Source organism: Drosophila serrata, unplaced genomic scaffold, assembly GCF_035046125.1.
Source record: "Drosophila serrata isolate PLE 108 unplaced genomic scaffold, ASM3504612v1 contig_34, whole genome shotgun sequence".
In the NCBI taxonomy this organism is placed as follows: Eukaryota; Metazoa; Arthropoda; class Insecta; order Diptera; family Drosophilidae; genus Drosophila; species Drosophila serrata.
The window spans coordinates 197,285-215,682 of NW_028256932.1; the positions used below are offsets into that span (position 1 = coordinate 197,285).

The 18,398-nt window shown below is 36.5% G+C and overlaps 1 protein-coding gene and 1 long non-coding RNA gene across 5 annotated transcripts in view; one reads left to right on the top strand and one right to left on the bottom strand.

Moving 5' to 3' along the window:
* LOC110185357 (laccase) overlaps positions 1–18,398 on the bottom strand; it is a 130,123-nt gene that overhangs the window by 74,833 nt on the left and 36,892 nt on the right. For 3 of the 4 annotated variants that reach the window (XR_015272012.1, XR_015272013.1, XM_020954135.2), the window contains exon 1: positions 7,106–7,692. The exons of the other annotated variant lie outside the window; for it this stretch is intronic. Coding sequence is in view for 1 of the 3 variants with exons in the window: in XM_020954135.2 (XP_020809794.2) it covers positions 7,106–7,199 (94 nt within the window). In the remaining 2 variants the exon portion in view is untranslated. Of the gene's footprint in view, positions 1–7,105; positions 7,693–18,398 lie in introns of those variants that run through there. 4 annotated transcript variants of the gene reach the window in all.
* Positions 4,372–4,922, top strand: LOC147645007 (uncharacterized). The gene is made up of 2 exons (XR_015272037.1): positions 4,372–4,688; positions 4,784–4,922. It is a non-coding gene; the product is annotated as an uncharacterized LOC147645007 (long non-coding RNA).

An 18,398-nucleotide genomic window follows, 5' to 3' on the forward strand; every position in this document is an offset into this window, starting at 1 on the left:
TCTCTAAGTTGTCGGCCATCCCTAAATTATTTGAAAACATTATCAACCCTCACTTACAGCACCTTTGTAGATCGGTTATTTCTCCATGTCAACATGGTCTTATTAAGCGAAGATCAAAAACAACAAATCTTTTGCAGCTCTCTTCCTATATTATAAAGGGCTTCCTTAATAATTTTCAGACAGATATAATCTATACTGATTTCAGTGAAGCATTTGACTCTGTTAACCATTCTCTCCTCCTAAGAAAACTCGATTTAATGAGTTTCCATGTGATCTTCTTAATTTGATCTCAAGTCTTCTTTAAGAATAATTTATCCAATGTTCTAAGGGTTACTCTGGCGTCCCGCAAGGAAGGCCTTTGGGACCCTTATTGTTTTCATTATTTATAAATGACCCTCCCAAAGTCTTGACTAACTCCAGAGTGCTTATGTACGCGGATGACGTCAAGCTTTGCTTGCAATACAATGACGTTGCCTGCCAGCCGGATTTACAAACAGATCTTAATAATTTTCAAACTTGGTGCCGTGTAAACTTATTAAACTTAAATGGCTAGAAATGCAAGCTAATGACATTCTCTCGTGTCGTTCCTAAGCTTGCTACTTACACGCTGAACTGCTGCTCTTTGGAAAGAATTAATTCTGTTGACGATTTGGGCGTCCGCTTGGACCCAAAACTTGACTTGGCGCATAAATCGTACAAGTAATATGATATAATTTTGGAATTTTATTTAGCCATAGCTTTATATAAGTTATTGATTTACTTGAATTTTGTTTACTTTAATTTGATTTAATTAACTAGCAAAGCTCCTTTTTCTTCCACTCCCTTTGTTTGTTGTTGGTGGACCTGATCACTATCAGTACCAACCAGAGTCAATCAGGAAACCTAGGAATTGCCGATACTTTCAGCTTTCCTATACTTCCCAGTGACTCCATCTGGTAGGCACCAATGTGGCGAAGTCTGATGTGATTCAGCGCTGAGCAGAAGCAGAGCAGATGTTCCAGTGTCTCTTACTCTGTAGTTTGCTTACAGCTTCTACAGATTGTATTGTATGGCATTCCCATCTTCATTGCGTGCGAACCGATCGCCTAATGTCCCGTGGTGACTGCCGTGATCCTGCTAATATCTCGCTTGCTGTTGGATAGCAGTTCACTGGTTCGTTTTTTGTCGTACCTCGGCCAACATTCCTTTGACCTTCTGTGATCACTGTTACTTAGACATTCTTTGTTAGCTATCTGCTTGAAGTGGTCATGGATCCTTGTCTGGATCGCGTTTAGGGAGATCGGTAGTTCGAAGTCTGTACTTAGCCCTGCCGAGCCTGCACGGGCTAGTTCGTCTGCCTTCTCATTTCCTGGAATCTCGTTGTGTCCCGGTACCCATGTTACTTGTACCGCCCCCTACGCCGCAGCTCATTTTTGAGCCATCGGTGTAGAGGGACACCTTGTTCTAGACTACTACTTTGCCCCTGCTCTAGTCTTCCCTTGATGGGTATGAGGTCGAGAATGCGTTCCCGAAGTTGATCTCCGCGATCATGTAGTCGGTCTTAACGTTTGTATTTACGCCGCTGCTACCAAGAATCTTGCCGTGCCCGGCGCCGTATTCCCTCCAGCAATTGCTTGCATTCAGTCTCACTGCGCTCTGTGCTGCAATGTCCTTCACGAACAGTTCTATCGGCATTATATTTAGGATAGCGTTGAGGGCAGCCGCGCATTGCACCCACGGCCCCCGCACTCGCTGCCCGTTATATCCGTGTCTGCTTCGTTCTGTTGTATGCCCTAGTTAGTGCCGGACACCATACTAGGGCTCCGTATGTCAGTATTGGCCAGTGGTACGGCTGTGAAGAGCCATATAATTATCTTGGGGTGCAGTCCCCATTTGTTTCCTAACATTTTCCTGCTGGTGTAGAAGGCAATGCTTGCCTTCCTTACTCTTTCTGCAATGTTTTCTTTCCATGAGAGCTTTTTGTCCAGTATTACTAGTTTTAACTCCATGCCGTTTTTACTAGGCATGTTGAAGGGTGGCATCTTCGTTCTTCTTGTAAAGAGCATAAGTGCTGTCTTAGTGGGATTGATACCTAGTCCGAAGGTTTTTGCCCATTTATTTAGACGACCCAGCGCACCTGTTATAATTTCGCTAAAACCGTCAGGGTATGGTCCTGATAAATAAATGTACTAAAGGAGTTTACAGTTTTTGTCCCTCTAAGACGAGATATGAATATATGTGTATGTGACGCGATGTGTAAGCGGCCGGACTGTTAAACATTAAGACGCAGGTTCAATCCCCAGTTGGTTCTATGATATTCTAACAAATTTTGTGAGTTTGGTTGAAATAGATTTACTACAATTAATAATTTAAATGTAACAAATGGGAAAAAACCGGCTTGTAAAAAGTCCGAAGCTTCAAATTTCAATTTTTAACCTGGCCACGCATAAATAAAAGCGGATGATACGTACAGAGCGATTCCGCACGAAAATCATGCGTAATCAGGCTAGAAAGTCCGACTAGGTAGGGATCATAAATAAGGCCACAAAGTGTTTTGACAATTTAAAAAAATATTTCATTCCCCTACACATATTATACCTCTATATCTAACGATCGTTTGTATGTCAGCTATATAGATATAGTAGTCTGATTTTCATATAACTAAAAACGAAACTCTGGAATAATACAAAATGGCTATATCTTAAATTATATATAAAACTGTTAAAAACTAAAAAAGTTATAATTTTTAATTGAATTAATTTCACGATCGTTTGTATGACAGCAATATGATAATGTAATCCGATTTTCATAATGTTTTCAACAGAATTCTAAAATAATATAAAAGGGCTATATCTCAAATTTGATAAGAATCTGTTTAAAACTGGAAAAGTTATATTATTTTTTTTTACAAATTTTCCGATCGTTTCTATGGTATGATATACTCATCCGATCCGGCCCGTTTCGAGATATATACAAGTGAGAGTATATGGAAGACTAACTGCAAAGTTTCCTTCAGATAGCTTCAAAACTGAGAATAGTTTGCGTGGAAACGGAATTATAATACCTTGCAAGTGTATAAAAATGTCCGGAAAGGGAAGCGGGTTTATTAAAACCAACAGATCGGTAAAAACTACCACTACCAGGAATACCAGAAATGTTTTCCAGATCGGTAAAAACTACCACTACCAGAACTACCAAAAATGTTTTCCGTGTTTAGGTAGACCATATACAATATTCTAAATAAAGACAATAGGGACAGCCACACAAAATCTATCCTAAGTCGCTCACCACATGAAGCAAAGTTTTACTGAGTGGTGTCCCCTAGAGTTTGCTCTATTAATTTTCCAGCATCTGAAACCGACCATTTGGATTTTTTTAGGTAATACAGAGAATTGTGGGAGCTAAATAATTCTACAAAAACAAAAACAACTTTTCTTTAATCTCTCTCAATTCATTTAGTCTGACGTTGTTCATTTGGAAAATTTTATGGAAAATTTTAATGTTAATAATTGCTTTCTTAATATTTCTTTATTCCGAGCCACAAAATCATGTTAAAATTTAGAAAACTTCAAACGTTGAACGAAACATTAAAAAAATTAAGAACCAATCGCATACATATATGTACATACATACATATACCCATAAAACTCCAGAAATACATATAAGTTGTTGATGAACTGTTGATAAATTGCTGATGATTTTTTGATGAATTGTTGAATTGTTGTTAATGACAGTCTAAGACATCCCCATGTTAAATTCATCTGTAATGTGAATGGACATTCATAGATGATTCATCAACTACATCGAGTTGTGTTTTGATAAATCGTCGATATATTACTGATTAATTGTACTGCAGAGTATGTACCCTGTGCCTGTACTTGTAGAATAATTGATAAAAAATTAATCGAAGATTCATCAAGAACTCATCAAAAATTAATCAATGATTCATAAACATTTTGTCAACATTTCATTAACTATTCATCAACATTTTAGGCCGAAGCAATTTTTTTTTGTGTTTTAGTTTTTTATTATATGTTGCAGATAATTGTATCATTTAGTTGGTAATGGTTAATTTTTGCTTTTAGTTTTTCCTCACATAAAACACTTACTTCGACTGTTTTTTATATAATTCCTCGGTTATCTGTATGTATAATTCAATTATTTTTAAAACACATACATAGTTCCACTGGTTTCCATATAATTGCACTATTTATCATATGCATTTACTGCTGTTTCAAAAACTGTCAAATACTGTAACTGCAGACCAGGTATTTTATACGATTTGAAAGTATTTATTAAAATGTTATTAAAAGTGAAATACTATACTTATCATAGGAACGATTGGTCATTTTACAAAAGGTCGGCGTCCCGAACTTACATATGTAAATACACTTCTGTACCAAATTTCCTGGTGTCATGATCGAAAATCAAAAATAAATCTTATGAGTTTCGGTAAGAGAACTCCTAAACAAAGTAAGCAATGAAAATTCTACGTTCGGTTTCTGCCGATGTTCTGACTTTATATTCGTTGTTGTTTTCGAAGGTATTCGGAACAGCGGTTCCGAAATTAAAGTGAGATAAAGAAAAATATTTACCGAAAAAAGAAAATAATCGAGTCTCGTTGTTGAAATCGATTATTTCGTAGTTCTAATGACAGCTGAAGTAATCACAAGTGTTTTGCATTGTAATTTATTAAATATTGTTAAAAGGTAAGTGACTTATTTGTATTCAGTTCATAAATTAATTTGCAGAATTGCTTTGAACCTGGACTCTTTTAACCTATACATATGTATTTTAATTATAGATTGACGAGGCAACAGCCGGAAGGAAAGACACGTAACATACTTTTAGGGGAAATGCAAGAAGTTATGCTAAGAGAAATTGTGGCAATCATTGAACAAATTATAAAGTTTTTTAAATGAATAAATAAATAAAAAAATGTATGTATTGCGTTAGGTATTTACTATAGGGCTTGGGGTTCCGGGTATCTTTTACACGTTTTCCTCTGGGATTCCTATTTGATTCTACTCTAAATTCCCCTACGATTCGTTGGTGATTCCGCCTGGTACTCCTTTGAGAGTCCTACCTGACTCTACTCTGAATTCCCCTACGATTACTGCCTGATTCCTTCCCAAATTCCTGGATGATTCTGTTCAGAATCCCTTCCGAAATTCCCTTCTGATTCAGGGGGGAATTCGTGTCGAAATTTACGACAAATTCCTAGCAGGATTCCTTTATGATTCCCTAAAAATTCCTCGGGAAATTCTATGGAAATTCCTGGATGGATTGTATGAAAGCTCCCTAATGATTCAGGATGGAGTCCTGTCCATTCCAACATGATTCAGACCTGAATCCTAAAGGATTGGTACTGAAGGGTATGTACATATATTAAAAACTCGGATAATTAAAAAAAGAAAAACATTTTGAAATACCAATGGTAGATTTGTAATTATAGGATGACACTGAATAAAATATATGTGGATCAGAAAAATATCTTAAAGCATTTATAAGAACGATACAAACATTTTTGAGATACATTTATAAAACTTCGATCAAAGTAAAATAATTTAATTTAAACTTTAATTTTGAAATTTTACCGAAATCGGATCCCGAATTCTTATTGTTTTCATAAGCGGAATCGGAATATATTTTTGCTTTTGCTTATAATTTAATGAAAATTGATTATAAACACTTTCTATAATACTAATTTTATTTTGACATTTGTACATAGTCTTACCTGAATGACTATATTCTATAAATTAAATTATGTTCCGATTAGTTTGCTCAGGTATAAAGAAATTAAAAAGCTTTTAAATAACCATTTTTTATTCAAAATGTGAGCTCCTGTAAAAATTCTGCGACTGAATCGCCTTGAATCAGTGATTCTTTTAAACTGGACCATTTTATACCAGTTGCGGACCGGTTTTAGACTCGATCAACCTAAGAAATGTGCATACGGATTTCTGCATGAATCTTTTAATTGACGTATCTTATTATTTATGCAGATTAATAAAAAAAATACACAAAAAAAAAACTAATGAGCATATATGTATGTACATATATGTACATACATGCACGCATACATACATATGCTTGTACATACATATGTATACCCATGTTAAGTATTTATTTATGCACATATATTTTTTTATACAATGTATGTACATATGTACATATGAATATATGTATTGATTAATAAAAATTTTAATTAGAAATTGAATTAAGTTTTCATTGTTAATAGTTTTGCTACTAAGATATGTACATACATATACATATGTACATACATACATATGTAGGTATATAATGAAAATGCCCACCTATTGTCGTATTAGTGCAGTGCATAAAAATTGCACACTTGTTAATGAACGGATGTGAGCTTTCAAGCTGACATATGTACATTCATACATGCATACATGTGAATACGTACATATGTATGTATGTAATTATGTATGAATGCTTAGTGTATTACCGGTTTTTTACTTTATAAGTGTGTAAGAATTCAAACATACATACATACATTTGTACATGTGTATATAAAAACATACATACATACATACATATGTATTTATAAAATCGAAGTCAAAGAATATGTGCGTATGTATGTACGTACATATGAGCATATGTACATATATGTACATATGTTTGTAAATGGGATAGTAAGGATGTTTAGGGTTCGTTAATCCAATTTGGGCATACATACATATGTACATATGTATTTCCTAGTGTTTCGTAACTACGTACCTAAGTACATACCTAAGTACATACATATATGTATATATATACATATATGTATATACTATGTATGTATGTAGATGTGTGGATGTACATATGTATGTATGCACCGGTTTTTTTTATTGTTTTAAATTCGTATTTAAGTCTATATATACATAAGTACATAGTTATATACATACATATGTACATATACATACATATGTTATTAGAATGGTAATACATATGCACTCATGTATGTATGTATGCATAAAAGATATCTCTAACAAACTTGCAATAACTTAAACATTTTATTCGTGTAAAATAATAATTATAGTCATTGTTTTGATTTTAGATTGTACATACGCATACATATGTATGTATTTATATTTATATGTAAAATGTAAGTATTTCTCACCTTTAATTCGTACTCCATTAATTTCACAACAATCCGAGAATATTAATATAGCCAGGGATAATATAATATTTTTATAAAATCCTTTTCTCTCCATGGCACACCTCTTGATTTCAGTGTTATTCAATTATTCGAACTACTAAATCGTTTTAACTCAATTAAAAACGTGAAAGTATGTATTTATGTTATGTGTGTATGTTTAATTTGGTTCAATAGAAGGACAATAGATCCTAATACATCAAAATTATTTCTTATATATGTATAAACGTGTTTAAATGGATGTACATGCTTTCATATGTATGTACATATGTATATAAAAAGCGAAAGTTACTTTAACTAAATAGGTAACAGCGGTTTGAAGTACGCGCACCGCGTTTAGAAACCAAACTGAAGCCGTACCTGCGTATGTTTGGCTATATAAAATCTTTAAAACAGAAAAGTTACCGCAAAACGAGCTTATGAACGACTCAATGAAAGGAATAGCTAAATGAATCATGCCATGGCCCAAAGAGCGCAAGAAATTGCAGCAGCCAACTTGATCACGATCTCAGAGCAAGTCCACAGAGTTTAGAGCTGGTAAACTTACAAAAGCTTAGCAAGGCAAAAAAAGAAACACAAGCAAAACAACAAAAAATATACCTGACATTCATTAGACTGCTAAATTGAAGTCAAAACTAGAGAGTGCCTTACTCTTTTTTGTATGCCTTCAGATGTATGTACATACATATATTCAAATGAACATCTGAACGTACATATTTACATAAATATGAATGCATATACATATACACAAGTTTTACGTAAGACATAATCTGGTAAATATATATGTACATAAATAAGTATTTACATATACATACATACATACATACATTGACGCATTTCCCCATTCCATTCACCTTTAAAAGAATATATTTTGTAGGGCATACTTAAATAGATATAGCTATGTATGTATGTACATATGTATGGATGTAAGTATGTAAGTATTAATGTATATGAAAAGTACAAAGCATAAACCGTGGACAAAACTCTGAAGGTAGGCAGTGCTCATTTTTACCAAATGTTTTCAGTACTGAATTATCTACTCTGGAGGTACAGAAATCTGTCTAGCAATAGCATGCATGGGTAATTTATTAACATAGGAAAGCATTGCCAAAATAAGAGATTATTGATGAAATTTACTTGGGAAAGGCTCAAGCTGTGAAGAGCGAGAATTTATCGTTTATTCATAAATGATTCATAGAATAATAAATCTATATTTAATGTACAAAATTTACAAATTTACAAAAGAAAAAAAGATTCAAGATTTAAGAGTTGTAGCCCAATTTTGAGAGAGAGATAGGGGGAGAGAGAGATTCAAGATTCAAGAGTTGTATCTCTATTTTGAGAGAGAGAAAGAGAGAGAGGGAGAGAGAGGGAGAGAGAAAGGGAGATAGAGAGAGAAAGAGAGAGAAAGAGAGAGAGAGAGAGAGAGAGAGAGAGAGAGAGAGAGAGAGAGAAGAAAGAAAGATAGAGAGAGAGAGAGAGAGAGAGAGAAAGAAAGAGAGAGAACTTATATTTACAGTTTGTCAAATAATTCTTTGCAAAATGAAAAATGACAAAAATTATTTATTAAACTGAAAATGTGTTGATAAAGAGAGAGAGAGCTTTTAATATGAGTAAAAAAAAAACATATTTTAACATGAATCATATTGGAAAATAAAAAAACAAAATAACCTGAAGTTTTCAGCTGTCAAATAATTTTTTGCAAAATGCAAACAGGAGTTGAAGAGATTTCAAGAATTAAGCAACGCAAAGCTAATTCTGAGGAAAATTAACGCTTGCCACTTCTTAGTGGTTTTTACTATATATTTTTAATATAATAATTATTATATTTAAAAATTTGGTTATAGCGTGTTTGTTAAATTTACTTGTTCTCGTAGTATTTTTCGGGCCAACAACAGCCTAATGTAATTTTTTTCATTCTTCGGCTTCCATGGGCCGTGGTGATGTGTCTTGCCATGGGGTTAGTGTATTTTTGCAGCCTTGCTCGGTGTGTCTTCGCTTCTTCGTTCAGACCATATAATCGGTATCCACAGCTCTCGGTAGATGACAGCGTTGCGGATGTACGACCGTAAATGAAAAAGATGGAAGGATGGATGAAAAGATAAAAGCACAAATGGACATGTAGACCATTCTTAAATATCGAAATGTTTTGGCCAAATTCTGGCGGAAACTAAACTAAAACTAACAAACTGCATAAGTATTTCCTATCAGAATACAAGAGGCTTACGTAGTAAGTTTCCTAACAACAAGTCTTTCGTTTGATTCTCAGGTTATTCTTTTCACATAATCCTTGTTAAAGCTGGAGATTCCGAAGATTTTCCAGCTGTGTTCACAGTATATCGGCTAGGTTAGCCTATCAGAAGTGGGCGTTGTGTCCTCTTAGCGGTCCACTGCTCACTTACGTCAAAAATATTAACTTTCCAGAAATGGAAATGTTCACGCCAAAAGGGCTCTTATTTTCGAAAGGTAGTGTAATCCCGCTACCACCCTCTAAATGTCCCGTAGGCTCTCTCCCTTTTCTATCAATAAAGATCCGACGCACGTCGCGTAATACCCCGAAATAGTTGTCGTGTTCTCATTAACGAGTGCACAACCATTAGAGCCGCCCTCCTTCGAGCCAAATAATTCGTCTCCAGCAGCTTTAACAAAGCACAAGATAAGGGATACATATTTACATTATTGATGTCTGTCATACAGTGAGGTTTTGCGAAACTCTGTTCGACTAACGTTTCTGTATGATTGTATAAATCCAAGTTCGATTGATCCGACATAATCAGCAGCTTCCAAATCCAAATTACTGTGTTCCGCTTGAATTTTTTTAGATATCTTTTTTTCGCGGCTCTCCCCTGCTCAAACATCGGAAGATATTATCGCCTTTATACACGGCAAAATATTCTTTGATTCAATTTGCGCTACAAAATTCTGGCCAGAGTATATTGTTGTCAAGAAGTTCGAAGCTAAGAAGAAGAAAAAGCGGCTTGTAGGAATAACTCTTCCTAGGCCGAAGCAGACCGCTGCGCCTTCTACGTCTAACTCCGCCTCAAGAAAGAAACTAAATATCTAACCACTATCTATCAGAATACAAGACGCTTTTTGTTTCCTTCTCAGGTTATTGTCCTCATAGAAACCCGAAGTTTTTCCAGCTGTGTTCACAGTATAACGGCTAGATTGCCCTATCAGGATTTTGCATTCCTTTGTGTGAAGCTATCTATCAAAGGTAGCTCCATTTTTATTACCTGTTCCTACAAACCTCCGTTGTCGGAACTTCCTATTTATTGAAACCACCTTTCCGCTATTCATGGAAACCATCCAGTAGACTTTTGGATAGAAACCAGTTGGTAGTCCTAGGTGATTTTAATATCCCTGGTGCTGTTTGGTGCTCAAATAATTCCACCAACACTCTCCATGTGCGAAATTCCTTGCAGCGCTTGCTTGTTCTTTGCATCTTCCTTGATCCTGCGAGAGTCAGTTTAGCAAGGGTGCCGCCTCTGACGCAGCCCGAAGATTCTTGTCATCCAACTTTCGATGTGACTCTTGATTTTGGGTGTGACATACAGTTTATTTCACCGGTTCTCAATCTGCCCTTTCATCTTATTTATCAGCTCGGTCAAACTTTACCGTGCTGAACGCGCAGTGTTATAAAGCTGTGTTATAAGTGTTATTCCTACGACATACCCAAATCAAACTTAATTTTCTGTCCTAGCCTAAACGAAAGTTCTCTTCTTTTAGATCTTCATCGTGTCAAGCCAGTTTATTCGCCAGGTCCCGACGGAATTCCTGGCTGTGTACTCAGGTATTGTGCCGACGCCATGTGCTATCCCCTTCTGAAATTGTTTACCTTGTCCTGAAAAACCTCCCACTTTCGCATTATTTGGAAGGAATAGTTTATTATTCCTCTCCACAAAAAGGTAGAAAATTGGATGCCAGCAATTATAGAGGAATCTCTAAGTTGTCGGCCATTCCTAATTTATTTGAAAACATTATCACCCCTCACTTACAGCACCTTTGTAGATCGGTTATTTCTCCATGTCAACATGGTCTTATTAAGCGAAGATCAAAAACAACAAATCTTTTGGAGCTCTCTTTCTTAATAATTCTCAGACAGATGTAATCTATGCTGGCCACATTTGCTGACGATACTGCTGTCCTCTCCAGATCCAACTGTATCTATGACGCCACTGATATGCTTCAGATGTACCTCAAAAGGTTTGAGAATTGGGCCTGTCGCTGGAATATATCAATTAATCCGGCAAAGTGTGCTGTAGTGACGCACTCCCTCAGAAAGGAGTCGTGCCCTGGACTGTTCCTGTATGTAGAGCTTCTTGAGCAGGTCAGAGATTATAAATACCTGGGGGTCACCCTGGACACTAGATTAACCTTCGCCAAGCATACAAGGTTAGTTAGGCGTTCATTGAAGGATAAGGCCAGAAGGCTGTACTGGCTCCTAAAGGCAAATAATCACCTGAGTCTGGCGTCCAGATATACAAGTCCATACCTGCCCCTACTTGGAGATATGGGATTCAAGTTTATGGCATAGCGGCCAAAACTAATCTGAGTTGCATCCGGGTCTTCCAAAGCAAGTTCCTGCGGAGAATTACTGGTGCTGAGTGGTTTATTCGTAACATTGACTTAGCGAGGGACCTTAAAGTTCCCTTGTTAGGGGATATTATCAATGAACAAGCTGAACATTACACAAATAAGCTCATGTCTCACCCAAACATTCAAGCCAGGAGACTTGCGTCTCGGCGGGCAAGGCGCAGACTTAAAAGGATTCATCCCTCGGACCTTCCAAGAAGGAAAATTTATTAAACACTAACTAAACTCCCTGCCACTTGTTACACCCATCTTCATCTTCACTAATTCTTACACTTTTGTAATATTCTAATGAACTCCTCCGCTCACTATTGTATAAGTTGCTACACTACAGTAATGTACAATAATAAATTCAAAAAAAAAAAAAAAAAAGTAAAGCATTTGACTCTGTTAACCATTCTCTCCTCCTAAGAAAACTCGATTTAATGGGTTATCCATGTGGTCTGCTTAATTGGATCTCAAGTCTTCTTTAAGAATAATTTATCCAATGTTCTAAGGGTTACTCTGGCGTCCCGCAAGGAAGCTCTTTGGGACCCTTATTGTTTACATTATTTATAAATGACCCTCTCAAAGTCTTGACTAACTCCAGAGTGCTTATGTACGCGGATGACGTCAAGCTTTGCGTGCAATACAATCACGTAGCCTGCCAGTCGGATTTACAAACAGATCTTAATAATTTTCAAACTTGGTTCTGTGTAAACTTATTAAACTTAATTCCATGAATGAGGCCATAACAAAGTACTTAGAATGTAGTACAGAAATGACTGGCAATGCAAACGCAGTGCTATATACCCAAAGAGGCAGAAGTCATCGTGGTAGTTAAACAATAGAGGTAACTATCGCGGAAAAGGCAATGGTCGTGGTTATTGTAATGGTAATAGCAACTATACTAACAATAAGAATGGCCGAAATAACGGATAAAATAATAATTACAGAGGAAACAGAGAAAACAGAGGGAATAACCACCAAAATGGAGGCTATTCCAATAGCAACAACAATAATGTATGAATGGCTCAAAACGCCCAGGGAAACTCCCAAAATACTTTTCATGCCTTGATTCGATGTCAGGTTTTCATCATTGAACTAGAAAAAAGTTCAAGAGATATAACATCTTTCTCCACAAGCAATGGATCATATCGCTTCACGCGATTGTTTTTTATACCCTTGCAGGGTATTATAATTTCAGTCAGCAGTTTGCAACGCAGTGAAGGAGGCACCTCCGACTATATAAAGTATATATATTATTGATCAGGATCAACAGCCGAATCGATCTAGCCATGTCCGTCTGTCCGTTTCTACGCAAACTAATTTCTCAGTTTTGAAGCTATCTAAATGAAACTTTGTAGTTAGTCTTCTATATGCTCTCACTCGTATATATGTCGGAACAGGCCGGATCGGATAGCTGCCATAGGAATGATCGGAAAATTTTTACAACAAAAATTATAACATTTTCAGTTTTCAACATAATAAAATCAAATCAAATTTGAGATATAGCCATTTCCTATTATTCTGCAATTTTGTGTAAAATTTTATGAAAATCTGACTACTTTATCATATAGCTCCCATAGGAACGATCGACAAATTAATTCAATTAAAAATTATAACGTTTTCAGTTTTCAGCAGAATTTCATCAAATTTGAGACATAGCCATTTTATATCAGTCTTAAATTTTGTGTCAAATATTATGGAAATCGGACAACTATATCATATAGCTCACATAGGAACGATCGAGAAATTAATACAATTAAAAATTATAACGTTTTCAGTTTTCAGTAGAATTTCATCAAATTTGAGATAAAGCCTTTTTTTATCAGTCTTAAATTTTGTGTCAAATTTTATGAAAATCGGACAACTATATCATATAGGTGCCATACAAACGAAAGTTAGATGAGAGAAAAAAATGCAAATCTGTGAATGTAAGACTGCAAATATAATATGTATAGGTGAAAGAAATTAAAGCAGGTATTATTTCATTGTTTTTAAACATACTGTCAGTACATTAAAGTGGAAAATAAAGGACAGAATACGAGGAAATTGACTACCGGATTGCTGCCAGGTTGTTTGCTTGTATGTTTACCAAGTGTGTTAGTATTAAAGATTTTATTGGGGAAGGGAATCTACGTTAGAGATTAGTGTGTACAAATCATTATAATTTGGACATAACACTCTAAAAGGTTCATGCAGTTCGAAGGAGGTTCTACAGTGGCGCAACACTAATGGGATATAGGATCTAGTAGTTCTACATGGTACGTGGAAATTAAGCTGACTCAACAAGTCAGCACTTTCCACATCACCATGGATAAGATAAGGTTTAATAAGTCCAAGCACACCCCTGGCTCTGTTCACCATAGACGAAATATTATCAATAAAGTCAAGTTTTGGGTCCAAGCGGACGCCCAAATCATCAACTGAATTAATTCTTTCCAATGAGCAGCAGTTCAGCGTGTAAGTAGCAAGCTTAGGAACGACACGAGAGAATGTCATTAGCTTGCATTACTAGCCATTTAAGTTTAATAAGTTTAAATAATGTAAATAATAAGGGCCCAAATGGCTTCCTTGCGGGACGCCAGATGTAACCCTTAAAACATTAGATAAATTATTCTTAAAGAGGACCTTTTGCGTCCTGCCATTCAGATAACTTGAGATACAATTAAGAAGATCACTTAGAAAACCCATAAAATCGAGTTTTCTTACGAGGAGAGAATGCTTAACAGAGTCAAATGCTTCACTGAAATCAGTATAGATTACATCTGTCTGAAAATTATTACGGAAGCCCGTTATAATATAGGAAGAGAGCTGCAAAAGATTTGTTGTTTTTGATCTTCGCTTAATAAGTCATGTTGACATGGAGAAATAACCGATCTACAAAGGTGCTGTAAGTGAGGGGTGATAATGTTTTCAAATAATTTAGGGATGGCCGACAACTTAGAGATTCCTCTATAATTGCTGGCATCCAATTTGCTACCTTTTTGTGAAGAGGAATAATAAACTATTCCTTCCAAATAATGGGAAAGTGGGAGGTTTTTCAGGACAAGGTAAACAATTTCAGGAGGGGATAGCACATGGCGTCGGCACAATACCTGAGTACACAGCCAGGAATTCCGTCGGGACCTGGCGAATAAACTGGCTTGACACGATGAAGATCTAAAAGAAGAGAGCTTTCGTTAGGCTAGGACAGAAAATTAAGTTTGATTTGGGTATGTCGTAGGAATAAGTCTGGTGTAAGTACGAAGAGCTTGAATAAGTTGTTTGAAAAAACTTCGTAAATAGATCGGCTATTGCCTGATCATTATTTGCGGTAGTATTTTCAAATGAAAGCGAGGAAGGATTTGTTTTAGACTTACGTTTAGTGTTAACGAAATTATAAAACTGTTTTGGGTCCTGTGAGAACTGGGCCGTACAACGCGTTAAATAGTTTTTATAACACTGCGCGTTCAGCACGGCAAAGTTTTTAACGAGCTGTTAAATAAGATGAAAGGGCAGATTGAGAACCCATGAATTTAAATTTAGCACACAGTCTAGATTTTTTATTTTTAAGTCGGCTCAACTCTTTAATAAACCACGGCGGTTTATTCGACCTTGGCGGATAGTAAAACGGAACACATTCAGTAAAAATAAAATCATGCCACTGTAAAAAATATCCACGGCACCTGCCATGTCAGGGCACATGTATAGACCGGACCAATTGAACTCGTTTATAAAATAATTCAGCCGATCAAAGTCCGTCTTGCGAAAACATAGGACTTTATTGGCTGAACGGTCAGAAATTTTCTGTCAGTCAGACCCAATATCAGGAGTCACATCGAAAGTTGGATGATAAGGATCTTCGGGCTGCGTCAGAGGCGCCACCCTTACTAAACTGACTCTCTCAGGATCAGAGACGAAGCAAAGATCGGGCAAGCGCTGTAAGGAATTTCGCACATGGTTGACTTGAGACAGCGAAATGTCGAACAAGCCAGCGATAATATCATGTTGTGTAGAAGTTAGGAGAGTATTGGTGGAATTATTTGAGCACCAAATAGCACCAGGGATATTAAAATCTCCTAGGACTACCAACTGGTCTCCATCCAAAAGTCTACTGGAAACCATAGGATGTTCCGACAATGGAGGTATGTAGGAACAGGAATTAAAAATGGAGCTACCTTTGATAGATAGCTTCACACAGAGGAATTCAACATCGTTGTATTCCTTGAAGGTTAATAATTCTGACGTGAGTGAGGAGTCCACCGCTATAAAAACTCCACCCCCGCGTCTGATAGGGCGATATACTGTGAACAGAGCCGGAAAAACTTCGGAGCTCAGAATCTCCGGCTTTAACCAGGTTTTTGTGAGCACCAGATGTGACCTGAGATGCAAACGAAAGGCTATCAGAATACAAGTTAAAAAGCTTACTACGTAAGCCTCTTGCATTCTGATAGGAAATACCTAAGGAGTAGGTTAGTTTTTTGGGTTGGGATTGAAATTGGATTGGTGTGATCAGGCCTGGGAAGAGTTATTCCTACAGGCCGCTTTTTCTTTTTCTTTGCTTCGAACATCTTAACAACAATGTACTCTGGCCAGAAGTTGGGAGATCAAATAGTGTTATTTATTTTAAAAGATGAAATATCCCTAGCGCAAGAAAATTTAAATAGTTCCACCATTATCTTTAATTTATCGGCTTTTGTGTTGCCTTGTATAATGGCGAGAACATCTTCCGATGTTTGATCAGGGGCGAGCCGCGAAACAAAAGTATGTCTCGTAGGTGGATCCACTATAAGGGCTTTTGGCAAGGCAGATTGGTCATCTGCCGTGCCATTGTCGGCCGGTATTCCGGGCCTAACACCCTGGGCAGATATATTTGTGTGCACGGGACTTTGAGGGGACAATATTTGCGACCCCCCAGGGGATAAAAAAAATCACCGGCGGTACGGGCACTCCCGCTGCACATTCGGATACCGAATCTTTTCTAGCGCTCGATCTCAGCACTCTTGGAATTAATGCTGGGGTCGAGGGCTGTGCCGAGGGAGGCTGCTGCTGGGAGCCCGTTGCAGGTAGTTGGGGTCCGTCTACATGCTGCCCACCAATAGCAGTTTTTTTGCGCCTAGGAGACTCATTTAATAGCGTAAGGCTATTAAATTGGGTGTCTAGCGCCAAGAACATATCAAGAGTTTTACGAAAACTCGTTAAAATGCCCTTAAAACGGTTTTTGGTTTGCCGCATGAAAAACATCATCTAACTTTCTACATCGCGACAGACCTTACAACAGTAACGTAGGCCGATGTTTTTTTTTACATCGTCCACCGTCCGAGCAATATTTACGGACCTTATAAGGACTTACCACTGTACTTGTATTTGGAAAAAAAAGAGGAAAAAAAAAAACAACAGAGCTATGAAGAAAGAAGTAAAGAGTCACAGCGAGAGCAAGAGAGCGGGAGAGCGTGGGAGATCAGATAAGATAAGAAGTGCAGCGGCAAAGCTAAAGCAAGAGAGTTGGAGAGCGTGGGAGATAAATAGATGGCAAAAACGTTTAGCTGTTGCGACGGCGCAAACAAAAGCTATACGAAGAAGGCACAAAAAGGAATGCAAAATATGCAAAAGCTAGCACTAGCAGCATAACTAAATTGGAATATAAAACCAATTATATACACAAATTAGAATAGCTGCATGCACACGCGAAGTGAACGGGAAGTTATTAACACAAAATAGAAAATTTAAGTTAACCCCGGTGATTGGTTTCAAACTTTAACACGAAACGAGAGCGCAAAAAAAACACGTCCGTTCATTTGGAAAGATATATATTTATGTTCAGAGCCTTTTCAGTTGATTTTAAGGGTGCGGTGGACACCTTGCCTACTCCCAAAGCAAAATATGAGTATTGATATTTTATTTACGAAAGGTGTGGCGCCCAGCTTTTGGAACAGATTGATACGATCATTCCTAGTTCAGCTAAAGTCCAACTCCCTTCGGCACAAAAATCCTTTCCGTCTGGCTGTCGGCTTCCACCGTGCGATACGGAAGTTAACATTAATTTATTAAGCGAACATCAACAACAACTAATTCTTTGGAGCTCTATGCCTAAGGGCTTCATTAATAGACTTCTGCATAAATGTATTCATTCCTAGTATCATAAATCTGTACAGTAGTGTAGTGTTCTAAAAATACTGCACTCATTTATTGCTGTACAGTTGCACAACATTTCTAATGTCTTCATTTATAGTAAGAACAACATAGGTTTGTCATTTTTTAAAACCCTGTAAATCAAGCAAAACAGCTTGTGCTTTCTATTACACAACTGTCCAAGTGAGTTCAGTACTATTCAACATGTGCATAAAAATGTATACAATAAAATTATAAATTGCTTAATATATAAAGAAATCTTAGTGAATTAGTGAATTGAAAATATGTATTTGATGAAATTTACACACATAAAATGTTAATTATGCTTATCAGGAAGACTTTGAGCTCTTGCTTTGCTTTCTCAAATAAGTTGGCGGATATTAGCAGCTCCGGCTAATAGTGCAGCATCCGAAAGAGATTAGTAGGGTGCGAAAAATGTAATATGCGAAAAACGCTCCAAAATTGCTACAACTGCAGACATGGTCAACAAAAAAATGTTCCTACACTCTAATATTAACAACTTAAATATAGAATCCTTTATAACAAAAAAAAAATATGTATATATAAT